The sequence below is a fragment of the Monodon monoceros genome, unplaced genomic scaffold, assembly GCF_005190385.1.
Source record: "Monodon monoceros isolate NGI ecotype Baffin Bay Population unplaced genomic scaffold, NGI_Narwhal_1 Super_Scaffold_22, whole genome shotgun sequence".
Classification (NCBI taxonomy): Eukaryota; Metazoa; Chordata; class Mammalia; order Artiodactyla; family Monodontidae; genus Monodon; species Monodon monoceros.
The window spans coordinates 104,060,798-104,083,371 of NW_021703779.1; the positions used below are offsets into that span (position 1 = coordinate 104,060,798).

Below are 22,574 nucleotides of genomic sequence, written 5' to 3' on the forward strand. Positions count from 1 at the left end.
CATACCCAAAGCCTCTGCCAGGCCCCAAACCTTCTGTCCATAGATGTCAGTCTTGTTCCAAGCAAATGTGTAGACAAGATTAATTGCAGCTGGAAACCACTTCTGTGTGAGTCGCCCTTCCACAGCTACTGTGAGGTGTACTTTTATCATCCCCACGGGGATGGTTGAGTGTGTTAAAAGGATCCGAAGCAGGGTTTTATACCCGGGGGTGCGGCTGCTTAGGTAACTCAGCCTCACAAAGCTGGAAGGAATGGGGATCTCCTCCTGTACAACCTGAAAGAAAAAAAGTCACATTGGCTCTTATCAGCGGTCACAGGTAGGCAAGGATACTGCATGCTTTTGTCTTAGAAACATGCCAGAGGAGAGAGCTTAAAGGGATTATGGATGTCAAGGCATTTGGTCTGGAATCTTTGTGAGGCTACATGACCATAGGTTTCGAATTTTGCACCAAATCTGCATGCGGACAAGACGTTTAGCCTATCCTGAGGATTGCTCTCCTTTTTTTCCTGCCAGGAGAGACTGTGAAAATAACAATTTTGGTTTTTCAACAATGTTCCAAAAATTGCTTTGTAGGAGTTGGAGAAGATCACACTGCTGAAGGTCAAGGATTTCAGCGCTATGGGTTCCATCAAAGGTTTTTTCTCATATATTCAGAAACAAAAGCTTGTTCGATGTGTTAAGTTATATATCACAAACCACTGTTGTAGCTCTTACTCAGGTTAGGCTCTCTAAGAGGAAGGACTCTGGAAGCAGGCCCAGCAAGTGATATTTTATGACAGAGATTATGGTGTCCCTAGAACTAATCTTTCCTGATGCCATCAAACTTGCCTTCTTTGGAGCTTTGCAATGACCCCGAGGGCCAACTTTTTAATCAAACTTTGCTTGCATATTTCTCTGTGTTTGGATGTATCAATAGCTAGCAACAAGTTTTTCCAAGCTGGCACCTGTGACTGAGAAGCAAATAACTCCCATTAACTCCTCTGCAAATCTTTTACAAACGTTGGTCCCAGAGTGAAAATAACTCTTGGCTTCCTTAATTAATTACTATTACTTATTTGTTTATTAGCATGGATGGAGTTAACCAAAGGGGTCACTAAAACTACATCTTGTATTCTGTGACTTTCAACTTTTCAAATACAGCTGAAGAAAGAGCCCATCCTATTTAACACATTTAAGGGGAAATGGATAGTGTGGATATTTTGGTGCCCTTATTCACTTTTATCTTAGAACCTTGTCCCTTCTTCCTTTTCCAAACTGGTGCACATAGTAGAACTTATTGTTAAACACACTCTATCTCATGTAGTCCAGGATTTCTAGTTATTCTTTTCTTTCTGAGGGCACAAATCCCTTTTGTCTATTCTTTGCCCAGTTTTTCTTCCTTTACATTAGCAATTTTTTTGTGTGTGTGTGTTACACAGGACTCTCACTGTTGTGGCCTCTCCCGTTGCGAAGCACAGGCTCTGGATGCGCAGGCTCAGTGGCCGTGGCTCACGGGCCCAGCCGCTCCACGGCACGTGGGATCTTCCCGGACCGGGGCACGAACCCGTGTCCCCTGCATCGGCAGGCGGACTCTCAACCACTGCGCCACCAGGGAAGCCCTACATTAGCTATTTGATACCAAAGCTGTCCACTGGCTCTATCTTCTTAGATGCTGGCAGAAGTACAATAGTGAAGGATAGCATGACACTCACCACTGTGGTATTTCATTTCCCTAAGGAATCCTGCAATCCTAGAGCAGTTTGAAAACTTGTATTGAAAGAGACCCATGCTTCCTAATATCTGTGAAAGGATTGGTGTACCCGCCCAAGGTACTCATTAAGTACTATCTAGTTTTTTCTTCCTTTCTTCAGGAAAACAATAGAAAAGACAGGAGTGGCAACTCTCCAGACTCCTTTTTGTGGAGGGTACTATTTTTTGTGAGCCTTTCTCAAGTGGTCCTCTGGGAAGTGCTAACAGCTGGTGGGGATGTTGTGATGGAAGAAAAAACCAATTCAATCTTTGACTGTTCATTTACCTCTTCTTGAGCATACTTGAATCCTGGATCTGTCTGATTTATGAGTCCATTTTTGTGGACATTAAACTACCATTAAAATATTAAAATTAAAGTACCATTAAAATGTTTCTATAACATAGTGAGAAAATTGTACTATGGATATCTGAATGACTTAGAATTGAAATGAAAATACTGAATGATCAATAAAGAAAAATCCTCAGGCTGCCACTTCTGGGCTGCGCCCTAGCCCAGCAGCTGAGGCGTGGTTGTACCCTCATGGATGGTGGAGGTGGCAGCGAGCTAGAGCCCGCTTTGCAGTGTGTGGCCACGTAGAGGCCGGGCGAGTCCGGGCACCGGGACCCGGCCCAGGCTCGGCGAGCAGCTCTGCGCGCGGCGGGGATCATGGTATACTGAAAAAGCACTCAATCAAGAGAAATCTCGGGGGAGCTGGAAACTATCAAGTTACTGAGGCCAAACAGGGGTCTGAAAAGATAGAGTTTTACAGGAGGAGCTTCAAGATGCTGGAAGAGTAAGACGTGGAGATCACCTTCCTCACCACAAATGCATCAGAAATACATCTACATGTGGAACAACTCCTACAGAACACCTACTGAACACTGGCAGAAGACCTCAGACCTCCCAAAAGGCAAGAAACTCCCCACGTACCTGGGCAGGGCAAAAGAAAACAGAAAAAACAGAGACAAAAGAATAGGGACGGGACCTGCACCAGAGGGAGGGAGCTGTGAAGGAGGAAAGGTTTCCACACACTAGGAAGCCCCTTCGTGGGCGGAGACTGCGGGTGGTGGAGGGGGAAGCTTCGGGTTCACGGAGGAGAGCGCAGCAACAGGGGTGCGGAGGGCAAAGCGGAGAGATTGCCGCACAGAGGATCGGTGCCGACTGGCACTCACCAGCCCGAGAGGATTGTCTGCTCACCCGCCAGGGCGGGCGGGGCTGGGAGCTGAGGCTCGGGCTTCAGACGGCTAGCCGGGAGGGAGTCTGGGAAAAAGTCTGGACCTGCCGAAGAGGCAAGAGACTTTTTCTTGCCTCTTTGTTCCCTGGTGCGTGAGGAGAGGGGATTAAGAGCGCTGCTTAAAAAGAATTCAGAATAATGATAGTAAAGATGATCCAAAATCTTGGAAATAGAATGGAGAAAATACAAGAAACGTTTAACAAGGACCTAGAAGAACTAAAAAGCGAACAAACAATGATGAACAACAAAATAAATGAAATAAAAAATCCTCTAGAAGGGATCAATAGCAGAATAACTGAGGCAGAAGAACGGAGAAGTGACCTGGAAGATAAAATAGTGGAAATAACTACTGTAGAGCAGAATAAAGAAAAAAGTATGAAAAGAATTGAGGATAGTCTCAGAGACCTCTGGGACAACAATAAATGCACCAACATTCAAATTATAGGCGCCCCAGAAGAAGAAGAGAAAAAGAAAGGGACTGAGAAAATATTTGAAGAGATTATAGTTGAAAACTTCCCTAATATGGGAAAAGAAATAGTTAATCAAGGCCAGGAAGCACAGAGAGTCCCATACAGGAGAAATCCAAGGAGAAACACACCAAGACACATACTAATCAAACTATCAAAAATTAAATAAAAAGAAAAAATTTTAAAAGCAGCAAGGGAAAAACAACAAATAACACACAAGGGAATCCCCATAAGGTTAACAGCTGATCTTTCAGAAGAAACTCTGCAAGCCAGAAAGGAGTGGCAGGACATATTTAAAGTGATGAAGGAGAAAAACCTACAACCAAGATTACCCAGCAAGGATCTCATTCAGATTTGACGGAGAAATTAAAATCTTTACAGACAAGCAAAAGCTAAGAGAATTCAGCACCACCAAACCAGCTTTACAACAAACGCTAAAGGAACTTCTCAAGGCAGGAAACACAAGAGAATGAAAAGACCTATAATAACAAACCCAAAACAATTACGAAAATGGTAATAGGAACATACACATCGATAATTACCTTCAATGTAAACGGATTAAATGCTCCAACCAAAACACATGAACTGGCTGAATGGATACAAAAACAAGACCTGTATATATGCTGTCTACAAGAGCCCCACTTCAGACCTAGGGACACATACAGACTGAAAGTAAGGGCATGGAAAAAGATCTTCCATGCAAACGGAAATCAAAAGAAAGCTGGAGTAGCAATTCTCATATCAGACAAAATAGACTTTAACATAAAGACGATTACAAGAGACAAAGAAGGACACTACATAATGATCAAGGGATCAATCCAAGAAGAAGATATAACAATTGTAAATATTTATGCACCCAACATAGGAGCACCTCAATACATAAGGCAAATACTAACAGCCATAAAATGGGAAATTGACAGTAACACAGTCATAGTAGGGGACTTTAACACCCCACTTTCACCAATGAACAGATCATCCAAAATGAAAATAAATAAGGAAACACAAGCTTCAAATGATACATTAAACAAGATGGACTTAATTTATAGGATATTCCATCCAAAAACAACAGAATACACTTTCTTCTCATGTGCTCATGGAACATTCTCCAGGATACATCACATCTTGGGTCACAAATCAAGCCTCTGTAAATTTAAGAAAATTGAAATCATATCAAGTACTTTTTCTGACCAATTACAGGAAAAAAATCTGTGAAATATACAAACACATGGAGGCTAAACAATACACTACTTAATAACCAAGAGCTCACTGAAGAAATCAAAGAGGAAATCAAAATATACCTAGAAACACATGACAAGGAAAACACGATGACCCCAAACCTATGGGATGCAGCAAAAGCAGTTCTAAGAGGGAAGTTTATAGCAATACAATCGTACCTTAAGAAACAAGAAACATCTCAAATAAATAACCTAATCTTACACCTAAAGCAATTAGAGAAATAAGAACAAAAAAACCCCAAAGTTCGCAGAAGGAAAGAAATCATAAAGATCACATCAGAAATAAATGAAAAAGGAATGAAGGAAACGATAGCAAAGATCAATAAAACTAAAAGCTGATTCTTTGAGAAGATAAACAAAATTGATAAACCATTAGCCAGACTAATCAAGAAAAAAAGGGAGAAGACTCAAATCGATAGAATTAGAAATAAAAAAGGAGAAGTAACAACTGACACTGCAGAAATACAAAGGATCATGAGAGATTACTGCAAGCAACTATATGCCAATAAAATAGACAACCTGGAAGAAATGGACAAATTCTTAGAAATGCACAACCTTCCAAGACTGAACCAGGATGAAATAGAAAATATGAACAGACCAATCACAAGCACTGAAATTGAAACTGTGATTAAAAATCTTCCAACAAACAAAAGCCCAGGACCAGATGGCTTCACAGGCGAATTCCATCAAACATTTAGAGAAGAGCTAACACCTATCCTTCTCAAACTCTTCCAAAATATAGCAGAGTGAGAAACATTCCCATACTCATTCTACGAGGCCACCATCACCCCGATAGCAGAACCAGACAAAGATGTCACAAAGAAAGAAAACTACAGGCCAATATCACTGATGAACATAGATGCAAAAATCCTCAACAAAATACTAGCAAACAGAATCCAACAGCACATGAAAAGGATCATACACCATGATCAAGTGGGGTTTATCCCAGGAATGCAAGGATTCCTCAGTATATGCAAATCAATCAACGTGATACACCATATTAACAAATTGAAGGAGAAAAACCATATGATCATCTCAATAGATGCAGAGAAAGCTTTTGACAAAATTCCACACCCATTTATGATAAAAACCCTCCAGAAAGTAGGCACAGAGGGAACTTTCCTCAACATGATAAAGGTCATATATGACAAACCCACAGCCTACATGGTCCTCAATGGTGAAAAACAGAAACCATTTCCACTAAGATCAGGAACAAGACAAGGTTGCCCACTCTCACCACTCTTATTCAACATAGTTTTGGAAGTTTTAGCCACAGCAATCAGAGAAGAAAAAGAAATAAAAGGAATCCAAATCAGAAAAGAAGAAGTAAAGCTGTCACTGTTTGCAGATGACACAATACTATACATAGAGAATCCTAAAGATGCTACCAGAAAACTACTAGAGCTAATCAATGAATTCGGTAAAGTAGCAGGATACAAAATTAATGCACAGAAATCTCTAGCATTCCTATAGACTAATGATGAGCAATCTGAAAGTGAAATTAAGAAAACACTCCCATTTACCATTACAACAAAAAGAATAAAATATCTAGGAATAAACCTACCTAAGGAGACAAAAGACCTGTATGCAGAAAACTATAAGATACTGATGAAAGAAATTAAAGATGATACAGATAGATGGAGAGATATACCATGTTCTTGCATTGGAAGAATTAACAATGTGAAAATGACTATAGTACTGAAAGCAATCTACAGATTCAATGGAATCCCTATCAAACTACCACTGGCGTTTTTCACAGAACTAAAACAAAATATTTCACAATTCATATGGAAACACAAAAGACCCCGAATTGCCAAAGCAATCTTGGGAACGAAAAATGGAGCTGGAGGAATCAGGCTCCCTGACTTCAGACTATACTACAAAGCTACAGTAATCAAGACAGTATAGTACTGGCACAAAAACAGAAATATAGATCTATGGAACAGGATAGAAAGCCCAGAGATAAACCCACGCACATATGGTCACCTTATCTTTGATAAAGGAGGCAAGAATATACAGTGGAGAAAAGGTAGCCTCTTCAATAAGTGATGCTGGGAAAACTGGACAGCTACATGTAAAAGAATGAAATTAGAACACTCCCCAACACCATAGACAAAAATAAACTCAAATTAGATTAAAGACCTAAAGGTAAGGCCAGACATTATTAAACTCTTAGAGGAAAACATAGGCAGAACACTCTATCACATAAATCACAGCAAGATCCTTTATGACCCACCTCCTAGACAAATGGAAATAAAAACAAAAATAAACAAGTGGGACCTAATGCAACTTAAAAGCTTTTGCACAGCAAAGGATACCATAAACAAGACCAAAAGACAACCCTCCGAATGGGAGAAAATATTTGCCAATGAAGCAACTGACAAAGGATTAATCTCCAAAATTTACAAGCAGCTCATGGAGCTCAATATCAAAAATAAAAAAAAAACCCATCCAAAAATGGGCAGAAGACCTAAATAGACATTCCTCCAAAGAAGATATACAGATTGCCAACAAACACATGAAAGAATGCTCAACATCATTTATCATTAGAGGAAAGCAAATCAAATCTACAATGAGATATCATCTCACAGCAGTCAAAATGGCCATCATCAAAAAAATCTACAAACAATAAATACTGGAGAGGTTGTGGAGAAAAGGGAACCCTCTTGCACTGTTGGTGGGAATGAACATTGATACAGCCAGTATGGAGAACAGTATGGAGGTTCCTTAAAAAACTAAAAATAGAACCAGCATACGACCCAGCAATCCCACTACTGGGCGTATACTCCGAGAAAATCATAATTCACAAAAAGTCATGTACCAAAATGTTCATTGCAGCTCTATTTACAATAGCCAGGACATGGAAGCAACCTAAGTATCCATCAACAGATGAATGGATAAAGAAGATATGGCACATATATACAATGGAATATTACTCAGCCATAAAAAGAAACGGATTTGAGTTATTTGTAGTGAGGTGGGTCGACCTAGAGTCTGTCATACAGAGTAAAGTACGTCAGAAAGAGAAAAACAAATACCGTATGCTAACACATATATATGGAATCTAAAAAAAAAAAAAAAATGGTCATGAAGAACCTAGGGGCAAGACGGGAGTAAAGACAGAGACCTATTAGAGAATGGCCTTGAGGATACGGGGAGGGGGAAGGGTAAGCTAGGACAAAGTGAGAGAGTGGCATGGACATATATACACTACGAAATGTGAAATAGATAGCTAGTGGGAAGCAGCCGCATAGCACAGGGACATCAGCTCGGTGCTTTGTGACCACCTAGAGGGGTGGGATAGGGAGGGTGGGAGGGAGGGAAATGCAAGAGGGAAGAGATATGGGAACATATGTATATGTATAACTGATTCACTTTGTTATAAAGCAGAAACTAACACACCATTGTAAAGCAACTATACTCCAATAAAGATGTTAAAAAAAAAAGAAAAATGCTCAGGAATCCTAATATATGAAGTTTCAAAAATGTCTTCCTCTGACTATAAAGCTTGAACACTTAGAAAGCAGTTTTAGAGAAAATGCATAGGCTTGACAACTACCTTTACTAAACACAGCTGAACAAGAGGAGTTGTCATGACTTCTAAGAACAATGACAGTGGACGCAATTTAGACAGTGGGAGAAAACTAGATTTCTTAAGGAGCTTTAATTTCAGAACCACAAATGGTCCCACCTCATTGATTATAGTGTTATCACTATTGAGCCAGCAAGCTTTGTTCTTTTGAACACAGTGTTCATCAGGTCAAGGTTTGGGGTCTAATCCTCATGACAGCTAGTTCATCTTGCTTTGTTCCATGGCCAGAGATAACACCTTATAACCCCGGCCAATCACCTTGCAAATGTGTGCCAGAGAGATTACATTTGAAGGCTTCTCTTGGAAAATGAAGGGCAGCACATTTTAGGGCTGGCAGGAGTACCAGGAAAAGGAATCTAGCCATTATACACTGTTGAGCACGCCATGGATACTATGATTTTATACTTTCAAGGTCAATGTACCCACCTGCAGCTCAGGAACAATAGTTCCCCTCTCTGGACAGGACCCTCCAAATGATGTGAGTGGTGAAGGAAGCACAATAGGGTTTGGGCTGATAAAGTTGGAGATATCGCAGGATGGTGGGTCTGATACAACTCTCTGCATGGTCACTTTCTCCACCACAATAAACTGATTCCAAGGCAACCAGAGCGTCCTCTTCTCAGGTAGAAAAGGTGACCGATCAAAGATTAAGACGACAGAGATACCACCGACAGCTACGAGGTCAAAGCTGAGAAGGAAAAACAGAAGATAGTTTCAACCAAATGAACAACTAAAATAAAATTAAAGTTTAAAAAACAGGTAATTTCAGTGCTCTTTCCTTCTTTTGGGATGCAACTATATCCATTTGTATTCTCTATTTTATTCCTTCTATTCCATCTAACTAAATATTTATTCCATGGAGTGTTCTTTTCACTATCCAGTAGACTTGGTGAGAAAAAATTCCACATCACCAGTTGATATTCACTTAGGATTTATAAATCAATTTTAATGCTTTCTTAAACAAAATCACTGCATGTATTTCTGCAAAGACAAACCTGACATCACTGCTCCTCCCTGTGCTAGAGAGAACTGAAAGATGGCCATTGAACATTAAGCAACATCTGTAATATGCTGCATTATTCATCTTAAAAAAATTCCTATAATGTAACTCAATAAACGTAAGGAGCCAAAAGGTTAAATACCTTGTTCACAGTCACAAACATAGTGTCAGAAACCTGATGGTGACTTTGAGATGGCATTTCGAGAGAGATACCAGCTGAGGAAATTTGTTCAGTGAAATTTTCTTGAACAATACCATGCTTGAACCCTCCATATCTGGCTGCCCCCTTTGGCGCCTGATTCTACTTGAACTCTAGATTTAGGATTTCTGGTTCGCTCTAGAATGCCTCTTCGTTTCCTGTTGTAAGGAAGTCTGCAATGGACCCTGTCCATCTCCACTGACAACTCCTTCCATATCTCTGACTAAACAAGACTACCTCTTCTGTAAGTCCATCTCTTGATGTGGTCTCTGAAATGACTCTTCAGCTGGAGCATAACAGACTCAGATTTCAGTTCATTCTGCACTAGATGGCTCTACCTTCCTGCTCTTTTAAGAACAATGATGTCTTTGAGATAATGTACTTGAAAGCATTCAAAAAGCATAAAATACTATGTATACAAGATAATGATAAATTATCATTATATCTTAAAAATGGATAAAGGGCAATGGATACTCCTTAATATTCAAAGCAACTTAAATCCACAGGAGAGAGATGTAAGCAATTCTGTGTTTAAAAAAAAAAAAAAGAACTTTCTTAAAACACTTTTCAATGGTAAAATGCTGATAGTGAATCAGACTTAATTATGGATATCTCACCACTCCCTTCATATGACATTTATTATATTTATTATAGTATTACCAATTGTGTCCTGTTGCAGAAATCTTTCATGTAGAGATAAGTGGACAGTAACAAAGGATAGCTAATACTGTATTTTTTATTGTTGCTTTTTCAGTCAAGTAGCTGTAATATTAAGGCAGTTTCCAAAAAGAGGATTTGAAGAACTGCATTAGCTTTAGAAAATAATTCAAGTTTAAAGTAAAAAAAGAAAACCCCAAACAGCTTATGGTTGAAGACAGAGAGGCTGAATTCATGATAATACAGGAGGAGTTTAAGGCAAGCGTAGTGGGGGAAAATCCTACATTGCTTGTCAAGAGACCTTTTCTCTGGTTCACATTCTACACTGATTCAACTGTGTCCTTGGGCAAGTTTATTTGCCTCACGCAAACCTCAGCTCTTGAGCCCTTAAAACTGAACTGCTTATTTATTTGAAAACAAAAACAAATGCAAACACGAAAACAAAATAAACTACCCAAACAAGAACATATGTACCTGGGAATTATTCTCTACTTCTAGAAAGATTAAGCAGACAGGCCAGACTTCTTGTTTTGTAGAAAGAATGTGATTTTGGCTTCATACACACCTGGGTTCAAATCTCAAAATTCAAGCTTTGCCATGTTAACTTTGTGTCTTTGGGCTAATTATTTAACCTTCATGAACTTCAGTTTCCTCATTAGGAAAATGGGGCTAATATGGTCTATCACTCAGCTACTACCATAAGCGAGTAAATAAGATAAAGACTTAAGAACCAAGCATATAGCAGGGACTCAACAAATGTTAACTTTCTTCTCAAATCAGATCCATTGCCCTATTAAATTTACAGATGTCTTCTCTTGTAGTTCAGATGAACTCTAGGCCAGTTTTTGATTATCTCCATAAGCAGATACTGAGTTTTAAGTTCTCCTGGGAACTTCCCCTAAGCATCCTGTGTTGGGTTAGTTTTATGTGTCAACTTTGTTGGGCTACAGTACCCAGTTATTTAATCAAGCACTAATCTAGGTGTTGCTGGGGAGGTATTTTGTAGATGTGGTTAATATCTACAGTTAGCTGAGTTTAAGTAAAGGGGATTACCCTTGATAATATGGGAGGGCCTCATTCAATTAGTTGAAAGAGCAAAACTGAAGTTTTTCAGAGGAAGAGGATTTCTGCCTCAAGACTGCAGACGTAGCATCTACTCGTTGCCGAGAGATTCCAGTCTGCTAGCTTACCCTGCAGTTTTTGGAGTTGCCAATCCCCACAATCACATAAGCAATTCCTTGAAATCTCTTTCTTTCTCCCTCTCTATATACAGTTAACCCTTGAACAACGTGGGGGTTAGGGTTACCCCCCAAGCACAGTTGAAAATTTGCTTATAACTTTACAGTTGACCCTCCATGTCCACAGTTCCACATCCATGGATTCAACAGACTGCGAATCATGTAGTACTGTAATACATGTTTATTGAAAAAAATCCACACGTGGACCCATGCAGTTCAAATCCGTGTTGTTCAAGGGCCAACTGTATATATATTATACATACATATAATATATTATATATATGTATAATATGCATTATACATATAATACATATGTACATATTATAAGACACATGTATAATATACACACATATGTATATACACACATATGCATGCATATGTACATGCATATATGCACACACACACACACACACACACACACAGAGGTTCTGTTTCTCTGCAGAACCCTGACTGATTTCTCCTCTTCCCACCTAGCTATTATATATAGTAAACACTGTCTGGGTGGCTCATTAATTGCCATGGTGGTGGAAGGTGGATCTGTAGCCAACAATCCATCTAAACTATTGCAATACCCAATAGAATGCTGTCTGGATGATTAATTCCTTTGGGATTTCCCCCACCACAAATGGTCTCCATTGGCAAGAGTCAATAAGAACAGGTTACAAAGTCACGTGAGAGTTAGCATAAAACACCCAAGGGAGAGGGCATACTTGTCTGGAGACCGTTAATCCATAATAAGTCAGACCCGTCCTATTCATAGATGGAAGACTATTGTAGCTTATGTAAAATGCTTATTTCTGCCTTATGGTATCCATAAATGAACAAACTCTTACCTTGAGGGGAATCAGAGGAAACCCTCTCTTCATCTCCCAAAGTCTTCTGAACAAAGTTCTTGAGACCTTTAATGCTCTCAAGAATCTTCTAAGAATGTCAATGCTTCACCTATTTTGCTTATCATTAGCTGAACTATTAATATGAGCATCTGTTACATATCTAAGTTGAAGGTGGTAAATCATAGAAGGTAAGAGCAAGATTACTTGGGTTCAACTTTTGGCTCTACCCTTATTAGCTGTGTTAATTTGGATAAGTTTTCTCGTCTGCCAAATGGGGAGGATGATAATAATGATTCCTATCTCATAAAGTTGTTATGAGGATGAAATAGAATATGTATGAAAATGCAAGGAATACAGTAGATACTCATACATCATCTTTCCTTTAGAATTGCCTTTTTTTTCTTTTCTGCTACTTTGGCCTCTCCCAATCTGCATACCTAATCTCTTCTTACTTTTAGAGGGACCCGTCTTCCACTCCCATCCTTCCTTCTGCTTTTTATACATCACTTTGGTCTCATGACCTAGACTCTTCCTGGTTCCCTATGGAAAGTTGTCAGTTAACTTGTGCAGATGGATGATAATGTGGGTAATTAGTTCTCCAGCCACCATAACATATTTGCATATAACAGGGAGTTTGAAAGAGTCAATAACTTAACCCAAAGCAGTGATACCATTGATGGGAACAAAAGGCACAGTGGCAGAGAGGTGGGATTGAGATTTGGAGACAGAAAGCCAGAACTTTACAGCATTTTGCATATCACACCCTGTCTACTAGGTATCTAAATGCTAACCTCAACCTTTCTATAATCCTTTTGCCCTCAGGTATACAGATGGTCCCCAAGTTACAATGGTTTGACTTAGGGTTTTTCAACTTTATGATGGTGCAAAAGTGATAAGCGTTCAGTAGAAACCATACTTTGAATTTTGATCTTTTCCCGGGCTAGCGATATGCGATAGAAACTCTCTTGTGATGCTGGGCAGCGCAGCGGGCCACAGCTCTGTTGGCCACGTGATCACGAGGGTAAATAACTGATATGCTTACAACTCTTCTGTACTCACACAACCAGTCTGTTTTTCACTTTCAGTTCCGTATTCAATCAATTACGTGAGATATTCAATACTTTATTACAACAGGCTTCGTGTTACATGATATTGCCCAACTGTAGGCTAATGGAAATGTTCTGAGCACATTTAAGGTAGGTTAGGCTAGGCTATGATGCTTGGTAGGTTAGGTGTATTAAATGCATTTTCAACTTAAAATATTTTCAACTTACGATGGATTTATCGGGATGTAATCCCATCATAAACTGAGGAAGATCTGTAGTTTCTCTAGATATTCTACTTCTGAAATGTACTTAACTCAGTCTGAGGTAGCAACCAGCAGAGACATATAAATGGAAACTCTCATCACACTGTCACTTTATGTCTAAGGGATGATAGTGGGACTGTCTGGTTGGTATTTGGGGCACATATTTTGAATGCCTACATCCTTTGTGGAGCCTGAGGGAAGAGTTACTGCCAGAGGGGACTCTGGCTAATATCTGTCATCTATATAAACCTAGTTCTCACAGTGAGCTCAGTGGGAGGGTCCTGGTATTTTACTTAAGATTAAAAACACAAAAATAATAATAAAAATTGTCATTCTTTAATGCTTTCTGTAAACTGGAAACAGAAAGTTTATAGACTTTTTAGACATCACATTTCTTTTAGGTTCTTTTGTGAATATCGAATAACTCACTGAAACCTTTGTACACAAGCTAAAAAACCTAAGGCACATCATTTCTCCATAAGAAGCCAAATGTCCCTGTGGGCATATTCTATTTAAAGAAATAATCCATTTCTCAATTTCTGGCACATGGTTGAACCTGCTGGCAAGGGAGAGGCCAGTTTTCTGTACCAGCTACTGGTGCGTGAACTACCAAAATTCCATCATTCAATCTAATTGAGAAAAAAGTCCATTTGAATTAGTAGAGAGCTCTGATTATAGAATATTTGAAAGGAAATAGTTTTTATTGCATATATATATATATATATTCAGACTAGATGCTCCCAGAGTAGTTCTGCTGAGCTTGTTATAATGAATAGACAGCTCATTACTAATTAGCAATATAATTTGCATACAAATAATTCATATAATTTCCTAAAATCTTAAAAAGTTTTTCTTAAATAGGTTTAAACTCTTCCTTATTATCTTCTTTAACTATTTTTTGTAAGCCTTTTCTTGAGAGGCAGTTGAAAAAATAAATTCAGCATAGCCCAAGTTGAACAATTAACAATTCTGAAGTGGCTAGGACTAATAATAACATCTGATTTTAGGTTCTTGAAATGACATAGTCTCTCACACTGTGATAAACCTTCAAGGCAATAGGTCTCTTTATATGAGTACTGAAGCAGCTTGTTATCAGTAGGACATTTCAAGGGTAGCCACCTGGAGTCTAGGGTACCTCAAAGCCATCATTACAATGTTCCTGAGAATCATAAATAGGTACCTTTAAGCTGGACACATGGACCTATTGACTCAAATATTCTAAACGAATGTCTACCTGAAGGATGGCAACAAAAATGTTTTTGTGAGCAAATCCTTTTCCAGGAGGAAAAGATTTAACTAGTGGTCTTGCTTTCCAGGTCTCTGAGAACCTGGGGAAGCCCTTAGAGAACAGCTTGGTGGTTGGTGCTTAAGGTTAAATCACTATGGTTATACAGACACCAAGGGAAATTGGTTAAGCTGGCCATGCTTTTCGACCTGTTATAGCCACTAGTAAAACAGGCAGTCTAGGGAGGACACATTTTTTTTTCCTTTAATGTCTTAATGTGGTTGAATTGTACACCTTTGGAAGAAACCTTTTGGACAACTTTATCTCTGAAATATTTTGAGGCTATCATGGAAAGAACAGCCTAGGTGTTCAATGCTTCATTACCTGCATCATCTTACTGGATTTTGAATCTGGATTTATAAATGATGAAGGCTTAGATGAAGGCTAGACAACTTTCCACATGGCCAGGGTTTCAGGAAGACCTGACAGTAATAGTACAGGGTTGGTTAGGAGCTAAACTTGGTTTGATTTAGATGGGGAATAGAGGAAATAAATAACACCAATGACTTTTTTAGATACAGCTTGAAGGAAGATGGGCTTATAAACACTGTATCACTTGAGCCCTGGTTTGACTCATGGCTAGAAGTCGGTATTTGGCCCACACAATGATCAGAAGCAATATTGACGTACCTTCCATCTTGCCGGCTGATGGTAAACCCATAATCACTGTGGTGCAAGAAACTAACATTCACCCCTACTAGAGGGGTTCCATCTACAGCCATCACTTGGCCTCGAATCACACAAGCACGCCTGCAACACAAGATCAAAGGCAAATATAAAAGCATGTTGAAACTAGATTCTAGAAGCCAAGTTGGAGAAAGTTTGGAAAACACAGTTCAGTATAACAAAGAAAACAATAATTTCACCAACGAGTAGTAACTTCTAATAACATTTTGGTGACGGTATGAATATCTTTTTTTACCAATAAAAATTGGGATTATACTCAGTATAGTTCTGAATCCTGATTTTTTTTTCTTTTTTTTTTTTTTTGCGGTACGTGGGCCTCTCACTGCTGTGGCCTCTCCCGTTGCGGAGCACAGGCTCTGGACGCGCAGGCTCAGCAGCCATGGCTCACGGGCCCAGCCGCTCCACGGCATGTGGGATCTTCCCGGACCGGGGCACGAACCCGTGTCCCCTGCATCGGCAGGCGGACTCCCAACCACTGCGCCACCAGGGAAGCCCATGAATCCTGATATTTTAAAGTTGGCAGTGTATTATTAACATTGTCCAATGTAATTAGAAATTCCTTAATATATCATTTTGATATTAGATAATATAGCCCTAAAACAGTATTCCTTGTTTAATCCATTCCCTATTTTAGGATATTTAGTTGTTTCTTATTTTTTTCTGCAATGAATTTCTTATTATTTCCTTGGGAGATAGTCCTAGTCATGGAAAGATACTTTTCTCTTATTAAAATTAATTAAAATGAAAATTAGTTAATACATAAATACACTGTAGACGTGACTGAAGTCCCTGCTGACCACCTCCCTCCCAGTTCCTGGTCTTCTCCCCAGAGGTAATCAGCAATATCATTTTGTTGAGGGCATTTTCTATGCATTTACATACATAGGTGTGAACACTTTTAAGGCTTTTAATACATATTGCCAAATTACTTTTTCTGGAAAAATAATTTTAAAAAAAAAGCAGACTTAGTTGGGCAAATTTTAACAGTTAAAGTCTGCAAAAGAGACATGGTCCCTGACTATATAGCACCATGTTTCTCTGGCCTGATTGAAATAAAATATTTCAGGAGATTTTCCCTTTAAACAAATGAGTTTCATCTTTGCCAAATAAGAGGATTCCATTAGACTAGCCCTTAACAGAGCTGTCTCCCAGGGACATAGTCCACTAAAATGAGTATACTTTCAGCTCTAGCTTGGCCAACAAGTTGTAACTAAGTTTAGGAGCTTGGCAGTTAAGAAGGCCCAGGGGCAACCCCCAAGCACAGATTTTTCACTTGTCTGTTGTTTTTTGGGGTTGGGGGGAAGGGGGTCTCACCAGAGTCCAGTCCTAGCCTTGGCAGCCCTGAGCTCTAGAACGTGCATTTTATAGCTGGAGCTGGTAGGGTTGAAGAGGTTGGGCAGGGTCAATGATTTTTCCTAGGGCATTAATGTCATTTTTTTCACCAAGTGAGATCAGGGTATCCAGGCAAGCTCAATCTTGGATTAAAAGGGGCCATGTGATTTGGGCAAACATGACTTTCCAAAGTAACCATAATAATTCCACCCTGGCATTATACATTCTTTCAATCAGCAAGTCAAGGCAATGTGTCTAAAGGCTCTTGGCCACAAAGATCGTTCAAGAGAAAAAAAAACTGTGAAAAAGCAAAAGACAGTTACCAGCCAAAGCTTGGGTTTTATGTTATGGCCAATAAACATCACCACTAAATTCTACTGTAATCAGAACTGGGATATGTTATACTGATAGGATTTATCCTGCATCACCTAACGCCTTCCCCCAACACAAACTATAAGCCATTAAGTATTGCACAAAGCTAAGCTAGTATAATTGTTGCTATTAGTGTCTTTACTGAACTCTTCAGACTGACATTCCTAGTTCTGACATAAATTAGTGGGTTTCTTCTTTCCAATGAGCTGTCCATCTTATGAATTCTGTATATAATGGTTCTGAATGGCACGCAAATGGCACACTGGCACTTGCTTTGCCTTGTCTGATTCTTCCAGTTCCTTTTTGGGGAGATTTTGAAATCCCATTTGTTCTAATAGAGAAGATATTTGAAAGTCACCAAGTTCTGGATTTTGAACTAATCCTGACAGATCTGGTCCCTGGTTCTAAATCCAATGTAACAAGACATGAAAAGAGAAGGATGTCTCTAATTTTATACAGTGACATTTTGAAGGTCTTTACAAAGCAAAATTTGACAAACTGGGTATAGATTAAGTAGAAACCAGCTGAGAAAATCTCCTGCAAACTACATAGGGATCGGAGCCAGAGGGTCTGAGAAGAAACGTGCATTAGTGAGGCCACCTTCATTTGAAGATCAGTTCAACATTGCTTCCTGAGCCCTATGTGCTGATGGCTTTTGGGGGGGTGTGGTAGGGGGTAATTATGAACTTGCCAAGGCTTTACCAGTTAACAAGGTGGGCTTTTCAACAATGATGCCTACTTAGGTGGTCGCTGATTCCCTACTGGCAAGACAATTCTACACGCGCTTATTTTATTTGTTCACATTAATCTAGACATTGTGTCTTCCCACAGCTGTACTAGGCTCAATTATTTTTGTTTTTATTTTGTCAAGCCTAGTTGACATTATTTGCTCATATTTTAGGACAGACACAGATCTGTCTCTTCTCTTCGCTGCTCTTTTATTTTCTATACAGCTTATATTTATGAAGGATCCAGGCTGGTGAGTGAAAGTCTCATAAAAGTCATCATTATTCTGTGCACTTCTCTTGTATTCTTCTCTTCCTTCATTCTGTATCTCATTCTGAGTAGACTTGTCTTTTGACTCCTCTTCTCTTTAACATTACTCATATTTTATGAAGCACACAGATATGTGTGATAACGACTCATCAAAGTCATCATTATTCAAAACATTGTCTATCTGTTCTCATTCATTTCACTCATCATTCATAAATAATGCTCAGACTTGTCTTTCAACTCCCCTACTTTTTTTATTCCTCATATTTTATGATCCACACCAACTTACAGCATACGATAAAGCCCCATAAAACTTATTATTTTACATTTATCAGCATTGAACTCTCTTTGTAACGTATTGGATTTTAAATGTTCTAAGATTCCCTGTATCTTGCTGCATTTGCTTCCATTATTTACACACTCCATGTCATCCATTTTTCACAAGAATAACTCTTAGCTCCTTTCATTCCTGGGTTACTAGTACTTACTATAATCTTTGACCAACATCAGTCATCCTGCGTCAGTGTAAGTTGTCTAAATTTCCGGACAGTATTATTCTTTTTTAATTGGCAGTAATTTGGATTGGCACTGCATGCAGAAACCTAGGAAAAAAATCTTCTCAGGCAAACTCTCCATTTCAAAAAGAATGCTCTCAAGTCTGCTCGCTCCCCCAGGCTACTCGAGCTCCAGATGGCCCTTAGGGAACCTTCAGATATAGTCTTGGCAGATATGGTGTATTGTGCCACTTCATACAGCACAACTGCCACTTTGTGCGCTCCAGCTTCTAAACTCAACTTTCTTCATTAATTGTGGGGGGTAATCTTGTATCTGCTTTATTTTTCCTGATTTACGCAACCACTAAAATATACTTTCTCCCCCATGTACATAATCTGTTTGTTTATGTTTCCAATATCCAAGGTGGCCTGCATAATTCACCTTTTTCCTAGGTTAGATCCTTGCTGAAGTAGTGAGGCATCTATGGCTGGGGTCTGTCTTCAGTCATCCCACAATCTTACTTTCCGTGTTTTTTGTCATGCCCAATTGCGGTGCCTCCCTGTTTCCTGTCCAGCTTCTTCAAATCACCATTTAAGTGAGGCTGTCATACTTGGCCTGTCCTTGGTCTGTCCTGAGGAAACATCTTGAACTCTTAAACCTTTGCCACATGAAAAAGTTCAACGTGAGTCCTAAACCTTTAAGGACCTGTCTTTTCCTGAAACTTTTTCAATTAAGTAATATACGGAACTCTTGTGAACCTTCCAAGCTAGATCACAGAAGCTACTGTCTGGACTATCATGAAGCTGGCCCTGCACATGTGTATAGCAGGTATGTGCCCAGTGTGACTGTCTTTTGTGTTGGTTGTGTGTGTGTGTTTGTGTACTCTCAATGGCGGGTACTGCATGCTTTCCATCTTTGTCCGGGGCTCTCCTTCTTTGATCCACAGACTTGGATGGGATATTTTGCTTCCTTGAACCTCTAAAAACAAGGACTTCTCCCTGCTATTGTGGGTTAGAGCAAGATAACTTGAACTTGGATGAACGTGTCCAATGTGACTTTAAAAACATGTATGGGGAAGATCACCCCTCACAAGTGTCTCTTTTCTTCTTCTCTGGATAATACAGGCCAAGCTGTCGACCTGCTGTCCCTATGCTAAAGCAGCAACCTCAGAGGAACTGCTTCTCCCTTTAACTAAATGCTGAATCCTCTAGGTGTTTGGAGCTTCGTCTGAAGAACAGGGCATCTTGGGAAACGCAAGTCAGTACACTTTACCGAGAGCCTTATTTAACTAACAAGCTGCTTGTTAGACAGTTCTGATGCAAAAGGTCTAATTCATTCTGTATTTGCTATTTTCGTGGCATAGTCAAATTATCCCTAGCTTTCAATAAATTCTTGGTTTCATTTTCCTCTTCCCTTCTTTGTTGTCTTTTGTCTTTGGTGTCAAATTTCCAATATTCATTCAACACCTCAGGCAAAAAACATTAACCTCAAGCACAAAAGTTGGTTTGAAAAACAAGGCTGAAAACTAAATTGCTGAAAGAAGATGTAATTTACTGCATGGTATTTCTGATTAAAATCTTTCGTAAGGAAAATGAGGCTCAAGGGCTAGGGAAGTTATAGCTATTTGCTTTTGTTGCTAATAGGAGCATAAGCAACCTTTGAAGGGTAACATTCAAAATCAAGGACCTGGCCAGCAGGGGATCTAGCAGCAGGTGGACAGGTTAGGTTGTTTTTTCCACAGGAACAGATGAAATCTTTTCCGCAGCTGACAGCTCTGGTCAAGAGATAGCATCGACAAGGACTGGGCTGAGAGAGGCTATGTGAATCCTCTGCTCAGTGGTGTTGGAATCCTGCCCTGTAAATTCCTCTATGAGTTGTCAGTTGGTTCAAATCTCCAAGGGACAGAAACCTGCTGCATATGAGGTGTGGTTTCATGGTTCTCCTGACATCTTCTCCGCGGGCTTATTATACCGTAACGTTCCACAGCTGTAGATTGTGTCATCTGGGCTAAATCACTGCTGCTTCTGGGGGCGCTACTGGAATGCAAATACCTCTGAGCGGTTGGGACAAAGGGCTTATGATGCCCTCTTATCCACTGTGGCACACAATGAATAAAGGATCTTCTTTTAAGAGTGTAATTTTGGGACTGTAGTACTGGTCCTCAGTCCTTTCTGGTTATCTTTCTCTCATATACACCAGTGACTCTCAAACTTGATCATGCACCAGGATCACCTGGAAGTCTTGTTAAAACACAGGCTGCCGGGCCTGCCCTCCAGAGTTTCTGATTCACAGGTCTGGAGTGGGGCCTGAGAATTTGCATTTCCTGCAAGTTCCCAAGTGATGTTGATGGTGCTAAAGAGGGAACTTTAGGGAAAGCAAAAACAGCATATACTCAGTCAATTAAGGTGCATGAACTCCTGAGGAAGGAGCCAGGAGGCGTAAACCACATGTATAAAGGCAGGCAAGTCACCAACCGGTTCACAATCTCACCATTATGAAATCTGAGGCATGAATTTTTAATACTTCCATACAAACCTCTGGAATAGGGTTTGCAAAACTGCAGTTTGGGGAGTCATGTTGAAACTGTCATGACAAAGTAGTGGTTGGACTACAAGATGAACTGTAGGATCCCTTCAAATCCAGAGATTATGAAATGGAAAAATATGTCTTAACCTGATTTATCTGTCCCAAATAAATGTTAATTTCTTCCCCAGCCCTATTATTCTCATTAGTGCTCATATCTGTGCTATCGCACTTGTCATAGCCTGTCTTGGATGAGAGTTATATGGGTCTGTCTTTCTTATTAGATAGTCACTCCAGGGTAAGGATGGTATGATTTTCCTCTGTCGTTCCCAGTGCCTGGTGTACACAGCATGTGCTCAAGAAAGCTCCACCGAATTTCAACTCAAATTTTTTTTTTTTTTTGGGGTACGCGGGCCTCTCACTGTTGCAGCCTCTCCCGCTGCGGAGCACAGGCTCCGGACGCGCAGGCCCAGCAGCCATGGCTCACGGGCCCAGCCGCTCCGCGGCATGTGGGATCTTCCCAGACCAGGGCACGAACCCGTGTCCCCTGCATTGGCAGGCGGACTCTCAACCACTGCGCCACCAGGGAAGCCCCAACTCAAATATTTTTATATGAAGTTGTAAAATACTTCCAGCCTATCCCACAGCACTACTTCAAGGGTTTCAGAGACCACTTTGAGGTTCCTGTGTAAACAGTTCATTTATTAGAAGCCAGCATTCTGGATTGTGAATTACGACCTTCTCATCATGAGAGTTTTGTCTGGTAATTGACTACTTCAGGGAATTAAATAGTACCCCTGTGATTGGAAAGAATGAATGGTCCTCCTCAAATGCTTAATTTATGAACACTAACCCCATTATTCCTTTATATACAACTATGTAATTACAATTTGGTATTTCATAACTCAAATACATTTGAGGGTTCTAATATTCAGATATTTTGGGGGTTTCCACACATCACATGCTAGTTTTTTTTTTGATGTATGTTATCTAAGCTGGTACAGTACCATGAAAACATTTACTTCTATAGCATAAACCTGTTTTCATGTTCTGCAAATGTGAATGCAGTGAATGTTCATATGCAAACCCAATAAAATCTCATTAGTTTTTAGTTAAATAGAGCAGGCTGATTTAATCCTACTCAGTTGGTCACTAGCCCAAATAAATAATACCTACCAAATGGGTAACATTAAAAGCAGCTTGGAGCATTACCCATCAACATTCTAGGACTTTGGGAAAGGTGGTGCTATTGCAAATGCAGATAGCTTTTTAAGAAGAATTATTTTCCTCATGGCTAGTGATGTTTCAAGTAAAACAAAATGGGGGCACTCACCCTGAGGTAGGGTGCCTATTTTCCCATCTGCCCTGGTAATTGCTTGTCAAAAGTAGGCTTG

The 22,574-nt window shown here is 39.7% G+C and overlaps 1 protein-coding gene across 3 annotated transcripts in view; it reads right to left on the bottom strand.

Moving 5' to 3' along the window:
- Positions 1-22,574, bottom strand: part of TENM1 (teneurin transmembrane protein 1) — a 569,984-nt gene that overhangs the window by 135,731 nt on the left and 411,679 nt on the right. For all 3 annotated transcript variants that reach the window (XM_029240586.1, XM_029240585.1, XM_029240587.1), the window contains exons 16-18: positions 15,409-15,528; positions 8,684-8,945; positions 6-273 (exon numbers count right to left, since the gene is read on the bottom strand). In XM_029240586.1, the coding sequence (XP_029096419.1) occupies positions 6-273; positions 8,684-8,945; positions 15,409-15,528 (650 nt within the window). The remainder of the gene's footprint in view (positions 1-5; positions 274-8,683; positions 8,946-15,408; positions 15,529-22,574) is intronic.